This window comes from Amblyraja radiata, chromosome 4 (assembly GCF_010909765.2).
Source record: "Amblyraja radiata isolate CabotCenter1 chromosome 4, sAmbRad1.1.pri, whole genome shotgun sequence".
NCBI lineage: Eukaryota > Metazoa > Chordata > Chondrichthyes > Rajiformes > Rajidae > Amblyraja > Amblyraja radiata.
In genome coordinates this window covers 30,261,262-30,286,463 of record NC_045959.1, presented here as the reverse complement: position 1 = coordinate 30,286,463, position 25,202 = coordinate 30,261,262, and the positions used below count along the sequence as shown (strand labels likewise).

Sequence of the window (25,202 nt, the reverse complement as noted above, 5' to 3'; positions counted from 1 at the left end):
TGCCCTCCATCACATGTATGCGCTTTGTGAAATGCTGAGGCCTGGTCTGCACACGTTCCAGGTACAGATTCACTGCATCCTTTCATGGCACATGGTTTTACTCTTGTACTCAAACCCACCTTAAAGAAAGACAAAAACACCACTGTCACCAACCCCCACAGTAACTTGCAGTGATTCCAAAACAAGGACACCTAGGGCCTTCTGAACACCAATAGTCACCAATCTCTTACCGTTCATTTTTTTTTCTCAGTTTTCTATTTTTCTACCATTGTAATGACTTCACATTTTTCCACATTATATTCCTTCTATCAATAGACAATAGACAATAGACAATAGGTGCAGGAGTAGGCCATTTGGCCCTTCGAGCCAGCACCGCAATTCAATGTGACCATGGCTGATCATCCCCAATCAGTACCCCGTTCCTGCCTTCTCCCCATATTCCCTGACTCTGCTATCTTTAAGAGCCCTATCTAGCTCTCTCTTGAAAGTATCCAGAGAACCGGCCTCCAACGCCCTTGAGGCAGAGAATTCGACAGACGCACAACTCTCTGTGAGAAAAAGTGTTTCCTCATCTCCGTTCTAAATGGCTTACCCCTTATTCTTAAACTGTGGCCCCTGGTTCTGGACTCCCCCAACATTGGGAACATGTTTCCTGCCTCTAGCGTGTCCAAGCCCTTAACAATCTTATATGTTTCAATGAGATGCCCTCTCATCCTTCTAAACTCCAAAGTGTACAAGCCCAGCTGCTCCATTCTCTCAGCATATGAGTCCCGCCATCCCGGGAATTAACCGTGTAAACCTACGCTGCACTCCCTCAATAGCAAGAATGTCCTTCCTCAAATTAGGGGACCAAAACTGCACACAATACTCCAGGTGTGGTCTCACTAGGGCTCTGTACAACTGCAGAAGGACCTCTTTGCTCCTATATTCGATTCCTCTTGTTATAAAGGCCGACATGCCATTCACTTTCATCACTGCCTGCTGTACCTGCATGCTTACTTTCAGACTGATGTACAAGGGCCCCCCAGATCCCGTTGTACTTCCCCTTTACCCAACTTGACGCCATTTAGATAGTAATCTGCCTTCCTGTTTTTGCTACCTCACATTTATCCGCATTAAACTTCATCTGCCATGCATCTGCCCACTCCCAAAACCTATCCCAACCCAACCTACTAACTTAGGCCAGTGCATACACGTGAAACCTTTCACATTCCTTGAGCAACTTCCATTGGTACCAAGGTGTCATATCAACAGCAAACTTGTATTCTACACTTTGTAACTTTCGCTTTGTTCCATCTTTTGTACTTGAGTTTAGCTTGATTGTATTCATGTATAGTATTATATGATTTGATTGGACTGCCGCAAGCAAAAGCTTTTCACGGTACCTCCTTACAAATGACAATAATAATCCTAAACCTAAACCTGAATATTGCACTTGGCCTGCAGATCTAGATCATAGACAGATTGATTTGTATAGGAAGTAATTTCCTTACAGTCCACAGTGACAAGATCCAGATCCCATCTCTCTTTTTAATGATGCATCATCTTGAATTGGATCTTGACCAGTTATGAAACTAGGTGCAGATTGCTAGAAATTAGATTGAACACCTTGAGTCATTACAACATTAAAAAACGACGCACACTTACAGCAGGCTTCTGATCATTTATCTTTGGGAATGTGTTTGGAGCCTGATGGACAAAAAGAAACACATGCATAAAGTTATCAGTTTATTGAGAAGTGTTCTTCTTCAGTTTAATCTCAGCGGCGGGCTTAAAGTGTTAACTTACTGAGTAAGTGTTCAATGATTGGAATGGGTCATCAGCTGGAGCAGGAATCAAATCACCAAGCTGGCAAAAATATGGCAAAAAAAACATATTAAAATATTGATCCAAGAATATATTTATGAATTAGTGTTCATTTTTAGGCACTTACTTGGAGCTTTCTCCAGCCATTGTAAACTCGAATGTATAGGTCACTCCTATCTGCCACATAGCCCAGGGTACCTTCCGACACGGAGAAAGTTGCTTTATGCATAAAGTCCATGTTCCTGTACAATGCCACCTGTTCCAATACATGATATAAACAAGATGAGATTTCAAACTAAAGTATTCAACAATGAGGAGCAGAATGAGATAAACGTTACAGGATAGTAATGAGGATAAAAGTTCTAACCACATAAACAGAGCCCATCCAAAACTTTCCCGCTTTCGGCCTCAAACTCTGGAATTCCCTTTCTAAATCTTGTTATTCCCATTTTTTAAGACATTCCTACTTCTGTTCCAATGTCACTTTCTCTGGTCTGATGTCAATTTTAGATACAATCCACATTCCTTCTCTCCAGAGATGCTGCCTGTCCCGCTGAGTTACTCCAGCATCTTGTGTCTATCTCAGATTCAATCAAGTTCCCTTGAAGCGACAACAGCATTTCCCTGTCCCTCAGAGAAGCTGCCCGACCCGCAGACTATTTTGTTTTGTAAACCAGCATCTGTAGTTCCCTGTATCCCCAACAAACTTGGCATAAATCAAATGTTAGACAAGGGACATATAAGGAAGTTGGAGAGTAAGGAGAAGATGGAAACTGCCTCATTTTTGAGGCACGTGGGCCCTATGGACATGGAGAGCTTCGGCTGGGCATGAGGGGAGATGGGAGAGAAATGAGAGATGTGAGTGTAGAGGAGGGAAAGGGGTTACAAGAGATCTGGAGAAACGACAGAGGTGGCAAAGCAGCAGGACTGAGGATATCAGTCTAGACGACAAATAAGCCCATGAGCTTCTTATACCACATTGGCCATGTGGTTGAAGGAGACGGTTTTGTGTTGTGTTTAGATTTAGATTTAGTTTAGATATAGTTTAGGTTTAGATTATGTATATAGTTACTTCAGTTCAGTTTTTAGTCAATGGTAACCCCAGGATATTGATAGTAGGGGATGCAGTGATGGGAATGCCATTGAATATCCAGCTACTATTGTAGGTTAGTAGCTGCATATTCTCTGGCACTTGTGTGGCATGATTGTTACTTGCCACCTACCAACCCAGTCCAGATATTGTCCATGTCTTGCTACCTTTGAATGGGGATTGCTTCATTATTTGAGGCTTGTGCAATCATCCTTTAGGAAGGAGATGAGGAGGAATTTCTTTAGTCAGAGGGTGGTGAATCTGTGGAATTCTCTGCCACAGAAGGCTGTGGAGGCCAAGTCAATCGATATTTTTAAAGCAGACATTGATAGATTCTTTGGAGAGAAGGAATGGGTGACATTTCGGGTCTTCAGACTGAAGAAGGGTCTCGACCCGAAACGTCACCCATTCCTTCTCCCCAGAAATGCTGCTTGTCCCACTGAGTTACTCCAGCATTTTGTGTCTACCTTCGATTCAAACCAACATCTGCAGTTCTTTCCTACACATACTGTAGATAGCTTCTTGATTAGTACAGGTGTCAAGGGTTATGGGGAGAAGGCAGGAAAATGGGGTTAGGAGGGAGAGATAGATCAGCCATGATTGAATGGCGGAGTAGACTTGATGAGCCGAATGGCCTAATTCTGCTTCAATCACATGACCTGACCACTCTAGAGCATAGAATTCATAACACTGAGTGAGGGTGAAAACTGAGGGTGGAATCGAGCACCCATGTGTATCATCTGCTGTGAGCCTATTGTTATCAACATCTTCCAGTAGACAAGTTCACAGGTAAAAATGCCTTGTTGCTCACAGACTATGATTCCCTGTTCACAAACTCTCCAGCCTGCTGCGAACTTTGTATATTTTCATGAGATTCATTTTTACTTTTAAAAGGATATTGTCTCATTCAACTCAACCTCTCCTGGGAAAACCCTCTCAACTCTTACACAAACTATCTGAAGAAAGGAAAGACCATAACTGCAAGTCAGATGCGACCCTGTGACGTCTACAGTGAAGTGTAACTCCTGGCATGAAGGACGCTCCAGGGATTCATGGCTGTGTTCTCCAGGGATTTCCAATGGAAAGGTTCATTGTATAGGTTCAAGAGTATAGAAGTTGGGATGTAATGTTAAAATTGTACAAGGCATTGGTGAGGCCAATTCTGGAGTATGGTGTACAATTTTGGTCGCCTAATTATAGGAAGGATGTCAACAAAATAGAGAGAGTACAGAGGAGATTTACAAGAATGTTGCCTGGGTTTCAGCAACTAAGTTACAGAGAAAGGTTGAACAAGTTAGGGCTTTATTCTTTGGAGCGCAGAAGGTTAAGGGGGGACTTGATAGAGGTTTTTAAAATGATGAGAGGGATAGACAGAGTTGACGTGGAAAAGCTTTTCCCACTGAGAGTAGGGAAGTTTCAAACAAGGGGACATGACTTGAGAATTAAGGGACTGAAGTTTAGGGGTAACATGAGGGGGAACTTCTTTACTCAGAGAGTGGTAGCTGTGTGGAATGAGCTTCCAGTGAAGGTGGTGGAGGCAGGTTCGTTTTTATCATTTAAAAATAAATTGGATAGTTATATGGATGGGAAAGGAATGGAGGGTTATGGTCTGAGCGCAGGTATATGGGACTAGGGGAGATTATGTGTTCGGCACGGACTAGAGGGGTCGAGATGGCCTGTTTCCGTGCTGTAATTGTTATATGGTTATATGGTTATATGGTTCAGCCTGCCCACGTTCCTCTACACTGCACTCATCTGCCAAGTCTTCTTCCACTTACCAAGCTGCCACTGTCTCCTCGTCCTGGTGGGCCAGCTGGTCCTGGGGGTCCAGGAAGTGCAATGCCTGTAACGTAAGAAGAGCACGTCACTGAAAGGTGAGAACTGGGTTTCTACTCCAACGCGGCCACTTTGTAGCGCAGCGACGACAAGCTCCATTGGTGATGTAAAACCGAGGTATCTCTGGCTTCATCTTGATCTCCAGGCATCCGGGCATCTTGCGGCCTTTGATAGTGAATTTGAATTCCCAGTTCCCAGGGAGGTTCTACTGCAGTTGTACAGGGTCTTGGTGAGACCACACCTGGAGTATTGCGTACAGTTTTGGTCTCCTAATGTGAGGAAAGACATTCTTGCCATAGAGGGAGTACAGAGAAGGTTCACCAGACTGATTCCTGGGATGTCAGGACTTTCATATGAAGAAAGACTGGATAGACTCGGCTTGTACTCGCTAGAATTTAGAAGATTGAGGGGGGATGTTATAGAAACTTACAAAATTCTTAAGGGGTTGGACAGGCTAGATGCAGGAAGATTGTTCCCGATGTTGGGGAGGTCCAGAACAAGGGGTCACAGTTTAAGGATAAGGGGGAAATCTTTTAGGACCGAGATGAGAAAAACATTTTTCACACAGAGAGTGGTGAATCTGTGGAATTCTCTGCCACAGAAGGTAGTTGAGGCCAGTTCATTGGCTATATTTAAGAGGGAGTTAGATGTGGCCCTTGTGGCTAAAGGGATCAGGGGGTATGGAGAGAAGGCAGGTACAGGATACTGAGTTGGATGATCAGCCATGATCATATTGAATGGCGGTGCAGGCTCGAAGGGCCGAATGGCCTACTCCTGCACCTATTTTCTATGTTTCTATGTTTCAGTATTGAACATCTAAAATTGAAATCTGACCTTCAATATTGAATATCTGAGCAGACTCACCTGATCCATAAATTCCCGGCAATCCTGGAGTTCCAGGGGGTCCAGGACGTCCTGGTGCACCCATAACTCCATATCCTGGAGAACCTGGTATTCCAGGCATTCCCGGCGGGCCCATCGGTCCAATAACAGATTCACCTTTGGGTCCCTGCAGGGAGGCAGAAAGTGAACCATGTGTAATAGAAGAGGCCTTGCATTTTTATTTTGGAGAGAGAACGAATTAAAGCCAGAAGAATTAAAAAGAAGAATTGAGATGCTTGTCTATCAGGCTGTAAAGAAGTATTTACGGCCTTCTTTTTTTTTTGTTTTCACGTTTATCAAAGCTGCAGTATTTTTCGTTTGTTTGGGTGATATTACATTTGTGAGATCTGCAACAAAGTGGGAGCTAAAGCTATGCTGACACACTGTGACACTACCAGGTAAGAGAGTGTTAGCTTACGGAAGGGAACGTGAGAAATTAGCCCTTGGCACTGAAAACGTGAAGAACGTCGTCAAACTGGGATTTTCAAGATTTCAAAGGATTATAAGAGGACAAAAAAGCATGAGATTATTCAGTCTGCCACTTGGTCGCAATAGGGGAAAATAACAGTACAATCAAAGAAGAGTTAAAGAGGAGGCTGCAGTCATCTTCATAACAGATCACAGTGTAGTGTTTTCATTGCAAGCACACTAATTCTCTCAAAAAGGTGCTGGGGAAGAACAGGTGGTAACAGATCCAGAATGTGAAAGACCTGTTCCCACTCATTAACTTGTGATGCCTGTAACTGTAATGGAGGTTTCCTCGGACTGACTTTGGGCCCCACCGTGGGGCATGGACTCAACATCGGAGCCGATCCCTTGCCTGGGATCGCTCCAACCGCGGCCTGCGGACTTTACCATCGAGAGCTCGCAGTCTCGGGAGAGACCGAGTCGGGAGCTCCAACGACGCAGAGGTTCGACCAGCCCTGAAGCGGGGTCAGATCGCCCAGCATGGAGAGCTGACATCCCCCCCAATGCAGGAGCTTATCGCCCCGACACGGAGGGCCCAAACGCCGTCGGCTACGGGAGTCAAGATCGTCCCGTCAACGGAAGGCTTGAAGCCCCCGACAAAGAAATTAAGAGATTTGAACTTTTTTTCGCCTTCCATCATAGTGAGGAATGTGGAGTCACTGTGGTGGATGTTTATGTTAAAATGTGTTTCATGTGTTCCCTTGCATTTTATTTGTATGACTGACTTGGCAAATGAAATTCCTCGTATGTTGCAAAACATACTTGGCGAATAAAATATTATTGTGATTGTATTGTATTGTATTGTGATGCTATATTAAGATGAACGTCACAATTTTCTGGCACTTGGCATATTTCTAATACCATTCGGTATGGTGTGGCACTTTATTTGCCTCATGTATCTAGGTATAGTGAAATTCATTTATGTCTACAGTACTGTAAAAGTATCACTATACATAAGCACTTACATAATATTAGATAAGCATCTCAGATACAGCACAAGTGTATAGCAGCAGTACACTGAGACAGTATTTTCAAGTCCCAGTTGTTGTAAGTGCAGGGTTCTTGATCTGACCATTTGTCTTTGTCATAGTGAATGCGTGGCTGAGGAAGGAATATGTTGAGGATTTTCTGCTGAGTTACTTACCACAGGCCCAGGTCTCCCGTGAGGCCCAATGGGGCCTAGTGGCCCAGGTATACCAGGCAGGAACAAGCTGCCACCTGATTCTCCTTTTTCCCCCTTCTCGCCCAATGCTCCAGTGTCTCCTTTTTCACCCTTCAGAATAAAGTAAAGAGAAATTTTATAACTCAGGATGACTGATGAAAAATTAACATACACTTATATCAGGGCTGCCAACAATGGGTGAGGTAACTTATTAAGAGGTAACTTATTAAGGGGTAACTTTATCCACACAAAGGGTGATGGGTGTATGGAACAAGCTGCCAGAGGAGGTAGTTGAGGCAGGGACCATCCCAACATTTAAGAAAAAGTTAGACTGATACATGGATAGGACAGGTTTGTAGGTATGGACCAAAAGCAGGTAGCGTAGCTGGGACATGTTGGCGGGTGTGGGCAAGTTGCGCCGAAGGGCCTGTTTTCACACTGTATCACTCTATGACTACATTATACCTCCACCATGCATGAATGCTTCAAAATCACGTGGTCGAGTTTTATTGCCATATACTCAAGCATAGAAACATAGAAAATAGGTGCAGGAATAGGTCATCGGCCCTTCGAGCCAGCACTGCCATTCAATATGATCATGGCTATTCATCGAAAATCAGTACCTCTTTCCTGTTTTTTCCCCATATCCCTTGATGTTGTTAGCCCCAAGAACTAAATCTAACTCTCTCTTGAAAACATCCAGTGAATTGGCCTGCACTGCCTTCTGTGGCAGAGAATTCCACAGATTCACAAATCTCTGCGTGAAGAAAGTTTGTCCTCCATCTCAGTCCTAACTGCCCCCCCCCCCTTTATTCTTAAACTGTGACCCATGGTTCTGAACGCCCCCAACATCGGGAACATTTTTCCTGCAGTTACAGTAAGTGAACATCTAGCAGGCAAACAGGATGCTTTCTCCAACCTCCCCCATTTGAAGTCCACTATCTTCCACCATTTCTACCCAGTGCTTGGTACTTACTTCCAGCAGCCACTGGTTGTCCTCCAGGATGCACTCTCTCTCCTCTCAACCCCCCTCGCTCTCTCCCCTCCATCTCTCTTTCCCCTCTCTCTCTCCTCTCTCCCTCTCTGTCTCTCCTCTCACCCCTCTCTCTCCCCTGTCTTCCCGTCTCACTCTCTCCCCTTCCCTCTCTCTCCTCTCTCCCCACCTCTCTCTCTCCCCCTCTCTCTGTCCCCCCTCTCTCTCTCTCCCCCCTCTATCTCTCTCTTCTCTTCCCCTCTCTCTCCCCCTCTCTTTCTTCCCCCTCTCTCCGTCCCACCTCACTCTCCCCCCTCTCTCCTCCCCCCCCTCCCCTCTCTCCCTCTTTCTCCCCTCTCTTTCCCCTAACTCTCTCTCTCTCCTCTCTTTCCCCTAACTCTCTCTCCCCTCTCTTTCCCCCCTCTCTTTCTTCTCTCTTTCCCCATCTTCTCTCCCTCCCCCTCTCTCTCTCTCCTCTCTCTCCCCCTCGCTTCCCCCTCTCTCTCCCCCTCTCTCTCTTTCTCCCTCCCTCTCTATCTCCCCTCTCTGCCCCCCTCTCTCTTTCTCCCTCCCTCTCTATCTCCCCCTCTCCCCCTCTCCCTCTCCACACACTCTCCCTTCTCACCTCTCTCTCCCCCCCCTCTCTCTCTCATCTCTCTTTCCTCCTCTCTCTCCCTCTCTCTCCCCCATATCTCCCTCCCACCTCACTCCCCCTTGCTCTCTCCCCTCTCTCTTTCTCCTCTGTCTCTCTCCTTTCTCTTTGCCCCCCCATCTCTCTCTCTTTCCCACGTTTTTCTCTTTCCCCTTCTCTCCCTCTGCCCCCTCTCTTTTACCACCCCTCTCTTCCCCCTCTCTATCTCCCATTCTCTCCTACCCTCTCCTCCCTCTCCACCCCCTCTCTCTTCCCTCTTTCTTCCCTCTCACCCCTCTCTCTCTTCCCCCCCTCTCCCACCTCCCTCTCCCCCTCTCCCTCCCCTACCTCTTTCCCCCACTCCCTCTTCTCTCTCTCCATTCACCCCCCCCCTCTGTCTCTCCCCTCTCTCCGTCTCCTTCCCCTCTCTCTCTCTCCACCTCCCTTTGAGAGTCTGTCCCTTCGACACACAGACTCTCACGGCAGCGGCGCTTCCGACGCCTCCGACGGCCCGAGACACTCGCACTGTCCGGAGTGCTCCATGGCCGAAGCTGCAGCGAGCGACTCGCTAGCAGCGCAAATACTCGTCAGCCCCGCAAACCCACCAGTCCCGGCTCCCCGCATCTGTATCCGCCCGCTGCTTCCATCCCCCCCTCAGCCCCGGCTCTCCAACACCCGCGGACCATGCAGTTTATCCGAGTTTTGACATTTTTGTTGATCACAGAATTTCTCACCACAAAGCGTGAGAAATTTCTGATCAGCGTGAGGGCGTGAGAGTTTGCTTGAGGGCGTGATTCTCAGTGGGCTAAAGAGCCTGTTTCCATATCTTTTAATCAATCAAGATTCACAAAGAACATAGTGATACCGACCTAATAATAGAGACAATTCCTCTGGCCTTTTTAAAACTGGTGCTGCAAGATCTTTTACAGCCTTTTGAGAGAGCAGATGGGCCTCAGTTTAATTTTGTATCTGGCTGTACAGAACTCCATTAATCCAGACTTTTGTGCTCAAGTCTCTGGAATGGGACCTAATAACACAATCTCTAACTCAGAAACTGGGTCTATAATTAATCAAGGCTTTCAACGATTGTTAAAGTAGAAATGCTGATTGCCAAACAAGATAATGACATTTCGCGATATCACATTTTTAGATATTTCGCTTCGGCAGCTTACAACCATACGATATGAATATTGACTTCTCTAACTTCAAGCAACCCTTGCTTTCCCGCACTGTCTGTCCCTCCCCCATCCTAGTTCTTTGACTAGTTCTACTGTCCTTCTGATTTAATTTCACTGATTGAATGCATTGTTGTCTCCTTCCCCTCGGCTAACAATGAACCATTCTACTCATGCTCATCTGCTTGAAAGGTGTCGTTTTCACACCTTAACCATCCATATCTCTAGTCTCCCTCTCCCCTGACTCTCAGTCTGAAGAAGAGTCTCGACCCAAAACATCACCCATTCCTTCAATCCAGAGGTGCTGCCTGTCCCGCTGAGTTACTCCAGCATTTTGTGTCTATCTTCAGATAATGACAACAGATCTGTTACCCAGGTTTTATAAATGGATAACTTTGGATTGGGTGGCCTTGATAAACTGATCTTAATTTATGTTAAGTGCAGTAGGAAACAGTCTTCCTCAAAGCGGCCGGAGACAGCAGTGACCACAACAGCCGCAGCGAGACTTCTGGGTACCCGTAAAAGGGACCACATCACCCCGATCCTGACCTCTCTACTGGCTCCCAGTACGGTACAGAATCAACTTCAAGCTCCTCTTATTCTTATACAAAGCCCTTAACAGGCTTGCCCCCCCCATATCAAAAATCTTCTAACCCACCATTCTACCTCTAGGTCCCTCAGGTCGGCCGACTTGGGGCTACTGACTATCCCGCGGTCTAGGTTTAAGCTCAGGGGCGACCGCGCTTTTGCGGTTGCAGCACCTAGACTGTAGAATAGCATCCCGCTCCTCATCAAAACTGCCGCCTCCATCGACTCCTTTAAGTCGAGGCTCAAAACCTACTCTCTAGCATTTTTGAGGCCCTCTGAGGGGGCGCTGTGAACAGTTTATGTATGTATTGTTAGGTCTGTCTACCATTGTATGTAGCACATTAGTACCTGCACTGATGTACAGCACTTTAGTCAACGTGAGTTGTTTTTAAATGTGCTATACAAATAAAATTGATTGATTGAAGATACAGAGTTTTTGCACAGACTCCCTGGGAATGGGACTGGGCACTCTCTGTACAAGGACTCTTTGTAATCCAACATAAACACCAACTCAAGCAAGTCTAATGCCTTCTCTAACTTACTAAACCGTGTCCATAGCAGGGCTCATAGAATTATATTATTCATGTTATTATATGTTGGCATTAGCATATTGAAAACTCCATCTGAAGTTATCACTCAATCGGGCCACGTTGATGTGAGAACATTTTCATTAAGGTCAGGCATTAAGGAACTGCAGATGCTGGTTTAAACCGAAGATAGACACAAAATGCTGGAGTAACTCAGCGGGTCAGGCACCATCTCTGTAGAGAAAGAATGGGTGACGTTTCGGGTGGAGACCCTTCTTCAGGCACCCCAATATGGGTCTCGACCAGAAACGTCACCCATTCCTTCTCTCCAATGATGCTGCTTGTCCTGCTGTCGTAGACTTACCACTCTGAAGGAAACAAGTGATAAAACCTGTCAACAGTTAACTTGATTTCACATGAATGCACCTGAGAGTGGGAAGTTCACCAACCCTGACACTTGCTGCTGTTGTAGTTGTGATAGCAAAGACTGACTGGATTGCTGCAGATTCTCAACATTTTCTATTTTCATTAAGATTTCTCAGGTTGGCAGCATTTTGCTTTGGTACTTACTTTATGGCTGTGATATGGTGAATAGGGACCTAAAAGAAATTGAAAACACGTAAAATTCAATGATAAACTTAAACAAACAAAATAATTAATGCTTAATTACAGAAAATTACACCATTCTTGAAGTTTGTACCCTGAATTGTAATATTGTCATTACATTGAAGCATCCTTAAGGGCCTGTCCAACTGCGGCAACCTAATTTGCGCGATTAGAAGAGTTTGTGCTCGACTCAAACTCGCAGCACGGTCGACACGTGGTCCTAGGAGGCCATAGGAGGTCACTGGAACTCTCCTTCATGCTCGAGGGAAGTTCCCACATACTCACGGCCTCAGTTTGGTCGAGGTAAATGTTTCAGCATGCTGAAAATTCTTTTGCGAGTAAAAATTGGTCGGCATGGTTCTTTTGAACTCGTAGTGAAGTGGAGTGGGGTCTCTAGGCAGGCGAGGTAGCCGTAGGCAATCTCCTTTGCTGACCGGGCATTTTAATTGGCTCATTGGAGTTTTCAGAACCAAGGAAAACCGACCGGTAATGTTAAATGCCCGCTAAACTTTATTAAAAGTTGTCGGGCTTCTTAAATGTGTTTCCACTCCTTCTCCTCCCTTTCTCTCCCCTTCACTCCTCCTCTCTCCCCTTCTCTCTCCCCCTCCCACCCTCCACGCTCTCTAAAGGACTTACCGTACACTGTGCCAGCCGTCTTTTACCTTCCTGTTCATCGCGGGTGTGAATTTCAGACAGCGCTCCCCCGCTTTCCCTGACCCCCGCTTTTGCGATGTGTTTGTGTGTGTGTGTGTGTGTGAGTGCAGACGGTAGATCCGACTCGCGGTTTAATCGCTGAGGGTCGATCCAGCTGGAGGTTTTTCAGGCGAGTGCCCTCGAGCTTGAAGGTCGAAGACAGTCGCTGAAAGGTCGCGTCAGTGGGACAGGCCCTTTATGATGGACAGCAGTAGAAGATATTGGGGTGCCTGAAGCAGGGTCTTGACCCAATAGGTCACCTATTCCTTCTCTCCAGAAATGCTGCCTGTCCCACTGAGTTACTCCAGCATTTTGTGTCTATCTTTGGGCTGTTACCACATTTGTCAGAGAGCAGCTTGCGTTCTTCCATGGGGTGTACTACAACCCAGCAGAACTAATACCTGTAACTACAGCTGTCAGTTCTATAGTCAGAATAAAGGGCAGCCCTCCCTATGACTTTAGTTTATTAATGTATTGACACAGGCATTAGAATTGGGGGCTATTAATAGCTATATGATAGAAAATAGGTTACATGAAAATAAGGCGGGAGAGTAGAATTGATGGGATTATACTGAGACCCACTAGGTGTCCTGTTCAGTTTATTGTCACGTGTAACGAGGTACAGCAAAAAGCTTTTGCTGCGTGCTTTCCAGTCAGTGGAAAGGCAATACATGATTACAACTGATCAATTTACAGTGTACAGATACATGATAAGGGAATAACGTTTAGTGCAGCAAAGTCCGATCAAGGATAGTCCGAGGGTCACCAAAAAGGTAGATAGTAGTTCGGCACTGCTCTCAGGTTGTAGTAGGATGATTCAGTTGCCTGATAACAGCTGGGAAGAAACTGCCGCTGAATCTGGAGGTGTGGGACAGATGTATCACAGATCGATGTGTGATAGATCTAAAGTGTATAGATTGGATGAACAATTTACTTCCCTAAAATAAGGAAAAGCTGAGAAATATAAAAATGTGAGGTGGAGGAATACTGGGCAGTGCGTTTCAGTGCTCAGAATGTTCCTGGCAGTGATTTGTGAAATATCTTCTGAGTTGCTCAGTCCCTATCCAGAATATCAAAAAATTACAGTAGCTCCCCATATCTATTGGTATTCCCCTCTAAAGTCATAAGGGTCGTCAAACTCCAGACTCTTGTACACAAACATTTCCAAATTCATGAGGATGAAAGATGACAATTGTCCAACAGGTTTCCAATTGGTTGTAAAGTGCCTTGGTAGGTCAGGAGAAAAGCTGCTATATAAATGGCAAATCTTTTCTTCTCCCCACTATAGCTGTGGTGCAATCCCAGTTATTTATCCCCGTATTGGCCCCATAGCAGAAGCGTCCACGTCGCGGGGCTGGAAACTGGAAGTGTCCTGAGCTAATTCTGCTACCACCATCATCTACTGCGACAAGCGATGGCTTCCACTGATTGTCGCCGGAAACTCGGGTCCTTTTCAGGACGGATGATGACAGCGAGGTCAACATTTGTAACAAGATGGACATGAAAAGAAGAAGACCCCCGTATTTGTAAGTCTGCAAAGTGCCCTGGTTGTGATTTGGACATATGCTTCACAGTAAATGTTTAAGAAGGAACTGCAGATGCTGGAAAATCGAAGGTACACAAAAAAGCTGGAGAAACTCAGCGGGTGCAGCAGCATCTATGGAGCGAAGGAAATAGGCAACGTTTCGGGCCGAAACGTTGCCTATTTCCTTCGCTCCATAGATGCTGCTGCACCCGCTGAGTTTCTCCAGCTTTTTTGTGTGCTTCACAGTAAATTTAAGTGACTAAGTCAGTACTACCTGTGTGGCTAACAGGAGGATGCAGCCATTTTGTTTCTTTCTTTTACAAAAAGATACTTCCCTCTCAAGATTCAGAAATAATTTAATGCAATAATTTTTAACTCTTCAAAATCTGAATTGGTGTAATCAGAGGAATTAAAATTAAAATGTATATTTCTTATACTGCCATATATATACGCTTATACTGCCAAGACAACGTGAAGCATGGTGCAGCCAATGATATTCTTTTGAGGTGCTACTTGGGAACATGGCAGCCAAGTAATGAATAGTATGGCCAAACAAAAATCAATATATGATGAACACAACATATGTTTACTAGAAGGTACACAAAATTGCTGGGGAAACTCAGCGGGTGCAGCAGCATCTATGGAGCGAAGGAGATAGGCGACGTTTCGGGCCGAAACCCTTCTTCAGAGGTTGGTTTATTGCTAAGTGTTGGCTTGGTCATTTGGGAGAACTGTTTAATAGTCTTCAAAATACTCCCATGGGATGTTCTATATTTGCTATGAGGCTAATTGTGAACTATCCTTAATCGGACAAAATGTTGTCCCTTTTACCCTTTCTCTGTGCGTTGTGGTCGGCTTGAATGTAATCATGTACAATCTTGTCTTTGACTGGATAGCAAGGAAACTAAATCTTTTCCCTGTACCTTGGTACATGTGACAATATTGAACTAAACTAAACTAAACATAATGTTCGTGCAAACAATGATATCCCCAAACTCTCAGAGCTGAACTGAAGTGCCAGTCTGTAACATGCACTTAAGTCTCCGAATGGAGGCTGAATACAAAACCTACTGACTGATGGTTCCGCTGAATCACATTAGATACAGGACTGAATGTTCATGTTCATATGTATCAATGCAGTGAAACTTACTAACGTATATTCCTTTAAATCGATGCCTCAAGCTGGAGAGGGGACAGAGAAGATTTACGAGGATGTTGCCAGGACTAGAGAGTCTGAGCTATAGGGAGAGGTTGAGTAGGCTGGGACTCTATTCCTTGGAGCAAAGGAGGATGAGGGGCACCTTATAGAGGTGTATAAAATCATGAGAGGAATAGATCATGGAGATGCACAGAGGCTCTTGCCCAGAATAGGTAAATCGAGAACCAGAGGACATAGGTTTAAGGTGAAGGGGAAAAGGTTTAATAGGAATCTGAGGGGTAACGTTTTCACACAAAAGATGGTGGGTGTATGTAACAAGCTGCCAGAGGAGGTAGTTGAGACAGGGACTATCCCAATGTTTTAAAAACAGTACAATAGGAACATGGATGAGAACAGGTGTGGAGGGATATGGGCAAAATGCAGGCAGGTGGGACCCATGTAGCTGAGACATGTTGGCCAGTCTGGGCAAGTTGGGCCGAATGGCCTGTTTCCACTCTGTATCACTCTATGACTAATTCCCAATTCAAGCCTTTGCTGCAGTCCATGCCATTTGAGGGATGGGCCTCAATTTAATGCTGCACAAAGTCATAGGCAAACCACAGAGGGCGGCCATTTGGGGAGGATTGGGATTTTTTGTTTAAAATACAAAAGTGAGCTGAATTATTTTTGATTAATTGAGATTGGTGAATATCAGATATAACATGACATACTGTATTTCCGGCAATGAAGGCGCTATTTTTTACCCAAAAATAAGGCACGAAAATTTACCTGCGTCTTGGAGGCCGAAGGTTAGGTTGTTAGCCAAGAAAGATAAACTTAGCTATCCCTCAGTACAGCAACATCAAGAACAATGTTGCTGTACTGGGGGATAGCCAAGTCTATCCCTCATTGCTGGCAGCTGATGGGAAGTGGCTGTAAAGTGGGAAGCGGCTCTAAAAGGATAGCGCTGCTGGGGGGGGGGGGGGGAGTTCCTTTCACAACGTGTGGGGAGTCTGGCCCGGATTAGCACGGGCAGGAGCGTTGAGAAGGAGGGGGTCGGGGATCATGCCAGCAACTCACTCACTCACCGCTGCCATGGCGCTCAGGGCGCGTAGCCACTACATTGTGGCTGGGCAGGGAAGTAGCTTGGGTGTACATGTGGCCCCCACCTCAGCTCCTTCTGCCGGTCCCCGCTCACTTCTGGCAGTGCTCTCTGTTGGAACTTCTCTCTCCTGCTGCTCGCCGGCCTCGCTCATGTCAGCTGCTTCCCGCAAATCCTTAAATTCCGACTGCTGCCGGGAGCAGGACATGGCCTCACTTGCTGCGCTGGGTGATACTGCATGGCATTCACTGACCGGTCCGTGTCTTTCAATGTAGACCGGACAGTCAGGGGACCAGCTCAAGAGCAAAGATCATAGAGCGGAGCAGATCAGCGGGCGATGGATAACAGGACAGGGGCGGTGGCGCTTACTCCTGTGTCAGAGGGAACAAGGGACCAATTTAGGTTACTCGTGCTGACACAGGAGTAAGCCAACTGATTCAACTTGTCCTGGTGTGCTCTCGTTTTTCCCACAATCTCCCCACTTGCTGTCACCCTCCACCCCCCACCCATTCAGTCATTCAGAATGGAGGAGATCTGGAAGCCTTGGGCGAATTGAGTTGTTACTTTCTTTAATTTTATTTTTTATTTTTATTTTTTTCGAGCGTGAGAAATTCTATGTCCCGCCAGCCTTTTTTCAAAATTTAGTAACTCAAAATGGGGGTGAGTCTTCATTGACGGGAAATACTGTAATCGCTTTCAAATCATACAAATGACGTTGTTAAAACTACCTCGTCTCGCACGTTTCAATTTTTAACATTGCAAAGGGATAAAACCTTTCACGATACCTGGTATTCCTGGGGAACCCAGCTCCCCCTTTTCACCTTTACCACCTTTCGTTCCAAGTAATCCAAAAGAACCTTTCTCCCCCTTCAGCCCTAGGAGAAACAAAACATTGTTGATTATATATTTCGAGAAATTTTCGCCATTTACTTTGCATTAGAAAACAGAAGGTGGCATTTTCTACTGATGAATTATTTCCACAAGGCAGTGCTGGAATCAAACAGCATCTCTGGAGGCCATGGATGGGTTATGGTTCAAGCCAGGACCCTTCAGTCTTTATATTTCATATATGATTAATTTTAAAAGAAAATTTTAAAAGAAAGATTTCTATCTAAAAAAGTTGCCAAAGTAGCTTAATGCCATATTGACTGGGTGACAGATTTTATAAATCTATGGAAAGGCCCATTTTGTTTTATTATGGTGAATTAGGAGATCAGTTATCTCATTAGGTTGCGTAGTGTTTTCCTTTACGTCTGCGTGTGGTCCATCTACAGCGACAATCTAGACATGTGCTTGGGGTTACTTGGCTAAGACTCCTTTTGCTGCTTCACAACATTCCTGAGGTTGAACACTATTATTATCAACAACCAACAAATGATGAGTCATTGAGAAAGATGCTTCAGCAAGTTTCACACACACACAATTTGCTCCAGCTCTCATTACCTCATCTCCCCCGTTCTATTGTTTTGGAGGTTATAAAAATGACATTATTTACACAACAGGTCTTATATATGTGTTATGTACGAATCAAGTGTCAAAACTGTATTTAATCAGAAATGTCCATCATTGCACTTTATCAGTAAGCTCACCTTGTATAACAGGATATTTTTGAGGCAGTGATAGATAGATTTGTGATTAGTACAGTTGTCAAGGGTTATAGGGAGAAGGCAGGAGAATGGGGTTAGGAGGGAGAGATAGATCAGCCATGATTGAATGGCGGAGTAGACTTGATGGGTTGAATGGCCCAATTCTGCTCCTATCACATGACTTTATGAACAGACATTTTTTTTTGCCATATTATATTCAGGTTGCTGCTGAAAACTTTCACTACCCTATTCCTACTCTTTTCAATGTTATTTAGCCTTCGAAAACAAATTCAATGTAAATGGGAAAAACTCGGTATCATTGTTAATTTAAGCATATTGGGCACGGATTTTATCCAAATTATTACAAAGCTTAAAACTGTGTCAAAAAGAACAAATGGGCAAGATTGTAAGGCCCTGCATTCAAAACATGAGTAGACCACATAAATACAATATATTCTGATATCCTCCCCATTCATTTAACCTCCAAGTATCACTAAAGCAACACGATGGGTCATACATTCTAAGAGGAAAGCATTCAGAATAATACAAGGAGCTTTATTCCAAGCCATTTCAGAAATAAAACATAAGTAGGGTGGCACAGTGGCGTAGCGGTAGAGCTACTGCCTTACAGCGCCAGAGGCCCGGGTTCAGTCCTAACTACGAGTGCTTGTCTGTGCGGAGATTGTACGTTCTCCACGTGACCTGTCTGGGTTTTCTCCTCGATCCTCATTTTCCTCCCACACTCCAAAGATAATAATAATAATAATAATAAATTTTATTTAATGGGCGCCTTTCAGACATCTCAAGGACACCTTACATAGTAATCGGAATAACATATAATCGGAATATAACAAGTAATAAAGACATCACAGAGACACAAATTAAAAACAGAATTCAATCCAAAAACAGAAAATCAAAAACACAGTGTGAAGATGTACAGGTTTGTAGGTGAATTGGCTTGGTATAAATGTAAATTGTCCTACTGTGTGTAGGATGTTGTTAGTGTGCGGGGATCGCTGGTCGGTGGGGACTCAGTGGGCCAAAGGGCCTGTTTCCGTGCTGCATCTCTAAACTAAACTAGATCAATTCAATAAAAGAATTGTAAATCAGAGCAGACGGGTGACAATTAACTTACCCAGAAAGTCTTGCTGTTCTAGCTGACCATTTATCTAAAAGAGGATAGCAAGAGATCAAATATCAGTGAATACAAACTGTATCAATCCACACCAGCTGGCCAATGCATTTGGAAATTTAGGATTACCTTTTGTTTTAAGTAACATTAAAAAAAACATGTATCTTGAGGTTTAGTTACACTTTTTAATTAGTTTATAACTATATTAAAATAAAACGGAAATGACTTATTTCTAACAGTTTATAGTTGGCATAAATGTGTATTCAGATACAAATATGAAATATTCAAATATAGAAATTCATTACAAATTTAAATTCACCGGATCAAAACAAATGGCAAGCTAAATGAGTAGAGCATTTCTCACGAGAACTGGAGAGTAGTTGGAGGGACGAGGAGGTTGCTAGATGAGGCATGTGTTTATCCAGATTCTGCAGTACAAACACTTTACCATCTAGCAGAAACTGTGCCATATGTAAGCACAGTGAATGGTGAAACCATTCAGCAACAGTATGCATTCTCAGTCACTTCATCATGCAATACAATGACCCACCATATCAACGCCATGCATCATGCTGCAAACATTGTAATTTAATTCCATGCTTTTGATACGGTTCATTGACAAGATATTTGACCAATGTGTTAGCCTCTGGAAATTGTTTTTAAAGTCCTGTCATGCAATGCAGGAAGATCAAGGGGAAGAAATTGTGCAGGCTTTGCGATGCGTCTGGAGTTTATGTCTTCATTGGGTTTGGACAATTCCAAAAAAAGCCTTTGTTTGGTACGAGTGCAGCAAAGAAGGTTTTGCAGGACATTTGGGAAGGGCTGAGGATGTGGGGCCAGAACTCCATCAGAGAGCCATCATAGATACCTCCGCTGCGTGGATTCTTTTGATGAAATCGGCATCCAGAAATGACTGAAACAGGCAGAACCATTGGCAAGCAATGGCAATGTGTCGATTGTGAAGTCTCACAACATTGCTGACCCATTCACCAGACCCCCAAGGACTTATGAATCAAACCCTTTAATCAAACTGTTTTTGTTGCTCAGTCAGAAAAACAAGAAGTCCATGTGGCACATTGATATTGGTATCATGTTAACATTGATGTAACATGTGCAGACATAGCAGCCTGGCCATTTCACTTTCTCCAGTGACGTGCCGTGCATGAGGCAGCACAACTGGCCTCACATACAGGAACATTTCCAAAGGCTGTTCAAATCTTCACAATTGAGTTAACACACGTGACACATTGTTTGAGTTCAGGCCCAAGCGATTGGTCCACTTTTTTTTTTAACAGGAAATGAATACTTACTTTTGAAGTGTTAAGGATTAAGTTGCAGCATTCAAGACAAGCACAAGCAGAAAGGAAGAGAGGCCTCAAGAATTATTATTCAACAGAGAGCCAAGCATACATTCATGGCGGGTTATCAAACTGTTGACTCCATTTGTCAATTGGGGCTATTATTATTATCATCCGAGCATGATCATGGAATCCTTCGTTACACTTACGGGCATTTTGCAGTGTGGCCTGGGAGGAACAGGTAAAACTGTCTATTCAAAGTTGGGAGGAAAATGAATCCGTAATTAAAAACAAGTGCAAAATAACCGCATACTGTATGTGTGATTTAAAAAAATAGTAGAGAACCAAAAGGGAAAAGAACAATTTAGAGAATGGCGTCCAATCCAAAATACAGGGAAATAACTTACTCCTCTTATGTTGGGAATTTGACCAGGAGGTCCCGGTGGTCCCGGAGGTCCAGGTGACCCAACGGCGCTCTGGCAAGAAAAACAGACCATTGATTTTACTGTGTAGGAAGGAACTGCAGCTGTTGGGTTAAACCGAAGGTAGACACGAAAAGCTGGAGTAACTCAGCGGGGCAGGCAGCATCTCTGTAGAGAAGGACTAGGTGACGTTTCGGGTCGAGACCCTTCTGATCCACTGAGTTACTCCAGCCTTTTGTGTCTATCATCGATTTGTCCTTCGTTTTATGAGCTTACTAACAAGTCGAGTGTTCTTTCTCATCTCTGAGCATAGAGTTACATGAGGCGACAAATACAATTAATAAAACAACAATATAAATATAAGTGAATTTGTAATACAGTGAAACCCCAAACATCTGCCATCCTTGGTACTTTAGTGTTGTCAGGCTAGCAGATTTTCTGGACTATTGGTTGTTCCTCATATTCGTACCCCGACACACTCCTACTTCACTTGTTTTAATGTTTAAAGGGAACAGGAAACTGAGGCCTTATGGGCTTGTCCCACTTAGGCGATTTTTTCAGTGACTGCCGTAGTCGTAGCAGGTGCCGAGAAAACGGCGACTGGACCCCCTACGACAATGTCCACGACAAAGTCTACAACAACCTACCACCTAGTCAACATCAAGCTACCGACAACCGGCAACCCATTAGGACGTCCATCTACGACCACACCTATGACAACCTATGTCCACAAGCTACGGCGACAACTGTCGGCGACAACTGAAGACAACTGTCGCCGGTTGACATAGGTGGTTGCCAATGGAATTCACCGAAGTCAGCACCGGCGACAACCTACGTCATCCTGGCGACAACCTACGACAGCACCTACGTCAAGAGAAATCAAGCTGTGCTCAACGGTGTCAAGCCAACTGTCGTCGAAAAGTTTTGAACATTTCAAAATCCAGCGGCAACCGGAAATCGCTACGAAGCTTTGGGCGGCTGAGGAGACGACTCACGACCATACACAGGCGACACACCGGCGACCATGTGGCGACAGCCTAGTCGTCTGTAGTCGCCTAAAACAATCCCTAAGTGGAACAGATCCTTTATGAGTTTAAAGAGACTGGGAACATACAAGAATTCCAGAGAGATACACAAAATGCCGGAGTAACTCAGCGGGACAGGCAGCATCTCTGGAGAGAAGGAATGGGTGACGTTTCGGGTTGAGACCCTTCTTCAGACTGCGAGCCAGGGGAAAGAATTATAGACCCTCGTTCTTGCTACCAATTTACCCAATGATGCCAACCCTGACCCCACCACACACCCGGCCACAGTTTGGGTCCTGGCAGCTGACATACACTCAGTCTGTGGCCCCCTATTCTGGATACGCAGCGCATTTACACTCTGGATCTTTGATTCACACTCTGGGGTAAAGAGCGAGCAGTGGCAAATCATTGGAACTTCCAAATCATCGGAGTTCAGATTATAGGACGTGTTGCTGTATTAATGCTGAACATGAGGAATTGACACAAACTATGTGTTGGAAGGAACAGCAGATGCTGGTTTAAACCAAAGATAGACACACAGAAAGCTGGAGTAACTCAGTAACAGGCAGCATCTCTGGAGAAAAGGAATGGGTGACGTTTCGGGTCGAGACCCTTCTTCAGACTGAGAGTCAGGGGAAAGGGAAACGAGTGATATAAACGGTGATGTGGAGAGATAAAGAACAAATGAATGAAAGATATGCAAAACAGTGACGATGATAAAGGAAAACGCCCATTGTTAGCTGTTTGTTGGGTGAGAACGAGAAGCTGGTGCAACTTGGGTGGGGGAGGGATAGAGAGAGAGAGAGGGAATGCCGGGGTAACTTGAAGTTAGAGAAATCAATATTCATACCACTGGGCTGTGACTGTGACTATTACTGGTGACCTACAGCAACAAAATACAGAATGCTAGTACAGGGCTGACATGAATTTTATTACCGATCGACAATCTAATATCCCAAGCCTTAAATTAATTTAGTTTTTCTCTCTCCAAGAACCATTATTCATGCAATTCTATGAAAATAAAAGGCTAATTCCAATAACCAGAGGGCTAAATTCTTATTTATGCACAATTTCTGACATAAGTTGAGGGACAGACATTTGTCGAAAGTCTAAACTTTAAGATATTTGTCTGCAGTCTAAACCTTTACTGAGGTTTAATAGTTTTTGTCAATTGAGAAACTAATGTGAAAGGGAAATAGCCCTCGATAAAGGACAGCAAAAACTGTTGTTTAAAAGACAAATTGGATAGGCATATGGATGAGAAGGGAATGGAGGGTTATGGTATGAGTGCAGGCAGGTGGGACTAAGGGAAAAAAGTTGTTCGGCACGGACTTGTAGGGCCGAGATAGCCTGTTTCCGTGCTGTAATTGTTATATGGTGTTATATGGTGTTATAAGACTTGAGGTAAATTAAACATGATTGGTCCAGCAATCTAAAAGTGAAGGTTACTTTGAAAAAGAAAGACAAATGATGCTGAGAAGTTGCCAAAGATTATTGTTCAGGCACAAAGGGACTGAATTGAGGAATGGATGATGCCATTAGCAATGTTATCACTGTCCCACATGCTGTGCTTCCAAGATGGTGCCCAACCCAGGCACACAGTTTGTGTGCTAGCCACAGAACCAGATCTACAATCACACATTACAATCGCCCCACACTCTTTAATCTCTATTCACTCAACGTTATTCCCTGATCATGTATCTATACACTGTAAATGGCTCGATTGTAATCATGTATTGTCTTTTTGCTGACTATAAAAGCTCTTCACTGTACCTCGGTACACGTGACAATAAACTGACTGAACTGACTGAACTGAAGTCTCACATGCAAATAATGGTCTTGGTCAGAGCAGCAGTCTGTCCCGCATGGTATAAATTAAATGCCCAGTGTACAACTCCAGGCTGCATGCAGACCTGTCGAAGAATACATTAAACTGACATAAATAAGAAGCACATCTTAGCTCAGGTTTCACCAGCACTCACGTACCACAGGAGTTATTGCAGGTTCACCTTTCTGGCCCTTTCTACTATTTATTCCTGGACGTCCCTACAAAAAAAAACATATTTATTTATGCATTTATTTATGTAATAATAATATTTTTTTCTATTTCTCCTTTCTCCACCGTCTATAAACTTACATGCCTGCCAGGTAAACCAAATTCTCCCTTCGGTCCTGGATGTCCCACTGGGCCCTAAAAACAAATGCAGTTACAACATATTTTGAATAATATTGCATCATATTTGCATGCACTTCAAATTAGGGCATATAAAATCATGCCAATGTTTCTTCCAAAATATAAGTGCAGCTTTATTTTAAAAGGATACATCATCTAACGCTGCCCTGAAATAGGCCTGAGAGGATCTTTGTCATTTCCCCTCCCCTCATGTAGGCCTCTGCTGGGAGATATCCAGAAGAGTCACATTTCTTCCTGGATAGCTGCCATTCTTGCTCTGAGCTGGTAGATTTGACTATGGTAGCTGGTAGAGTGTACCAAGAAGAGCATAGCAAGCCCATGATCTCCCATTTGCTTTGACATGTTTTCAAGAGAGAGTTAGATTAGCTCTTAGGGCTAACGGAATCAAGGGATATGGGGAGAAAGCAGGAATGGGGTACTGATTTTGGATTATCAGCCATGATCGTATTGAATGGCGGTGCTGGCTCAAAGTGCCGAATGGCCTACTCCTGCACCTATTGTCTATGTTTCTATGCTTCCTGTTGAGGATCATGTGGGAGAATTACCCATTAAACTCCCAGTGCAGGTACGGCTGTTGCGAGCCTTATCTCCCTCACCTATAGCTCCCTGCTGGTAGGTTGCCTGGCCTTGTGTGGTAGGGTCCTCTCCTCATTCTAGCCACGCAATGCCAACAAGTACATCTATGGCAGGAAGGAACTGGTCTGTGCAGGTATCTCCAAGTCCGAGCAAAACTGTAATTCCCAACTTAAGCCTGTGCTGCAGTGTCATGCAGTTTACAAAGGCCTGTTTCGACACTGTGTGACTCTGTACGGCGAGCCCACATTGTCCAGCACTGGAGCAACATGCATGTCCATCAGCCCATTGTGGAACCAGTCCCGCTGAGCCCTGATAATGGATGTCTCCACCCAGAGGCCTTGATGCAGCTCTGGTGATGGGTGCCTCAGTTTCCCCTCCACACAAGTAGTGGTCACACCCTACATCAGGGTGCTGAGGGGCAGCTCCGGCTGTTACCCCAGGCAAGGACAACTCGCTGTATGGCCAGTTCAGACTGCTGACATAATGGTCAATATATCGGTGTTAAAGGGGGCTCACGGGGCATCAAGCCAACTCAACGATGAGCCTTCAGCTAATGGTTTGGGCTGCATCGCCCCAGGGTGGAGAAAGCGCTTGCAGTTCTCTCAGAACGGCAGCAGCTGTGTTCCCTGCCCTGCTACTCTGGCACCACCCCGACTGCTGCCCCCTCCAGTTTGTTGTTTAGTTTAGTTTAGAGATTTAGCGCGGAAACAGGCCCTTCAGCCCACCGTCCCCAACCACCAGCGATCCCCGCACATTAACGCCACCCT

The 25,202-nt window shown here is 44.7% G+C and overlaps 1 protein-coding gene across 6 annotated transcripts in view; it reads right to left on the bottom strand.

Moving 5' to 3' along the window:
* Positions 1-1,602: 1,602 nt before the first annotated feature.
* The window catches only part of LOC116971961 (collagen alpha-1(XVIII) chain-like), a 288,785-nt gene continuing 265,185 nt past the window's right edge, over positions 1,603-25,202 (bottom strand). For 5 of the 6 annotated variants that reach the window (XM_033019180.1, XM_033019181.1, XM_033019176.1 and 2 more), the window contains 13 exons: positions 23,803-23,856; positions 23,652-23,711; positions 20,626-20,694; positions 20,428-20,469; positions 18,924-18,957; positions 16,988-17,077; positions 11,709-11,737; positions 7,227-7,355; positions 5,597-5,741; positions 4,675-4,739; positions 1,934-2,062; positions 1,789-1,848; positions 1,603-1,689 (listed from right to left, as the gene is read on the bottom strand). In XM_033019180.1, coding sequence (XP_032875071.1) covers positions 1,618-1,689; positions 1,789-1,848; positions 1,934-2,062; positions 4,675-4,739; positions 5,597-5,741; positions 7,227-7,355; positions 11,709-11,737; positions 16,988-17,077; positions 18,924-18,957; positions 20,428-20,469; positions 20,626-20,694; positions 23,652-23,711; positions 23,803-23,856 — 978 coding nt within the window. In that variant the 3' untranslated portion in view covers positions 1,603-1,617. The remainder of the gene's footprint in view (positions 1,690-1,788; positions 1,849-1,933; positions 2,063-4,674; positions 4,740-5,596; positions 5,742-7,226; positions 7,356-11,708; positions 11,738-16,987; positions 17,078-18,923; positions 18,958-20,427; positions 20,470-20,625; positions 20,695-23,651; positions 23,712-23,802; positions 23,857-25,202) is intronic. The other variant, XM_033019178.1, reaches the window with a different exon arrangement.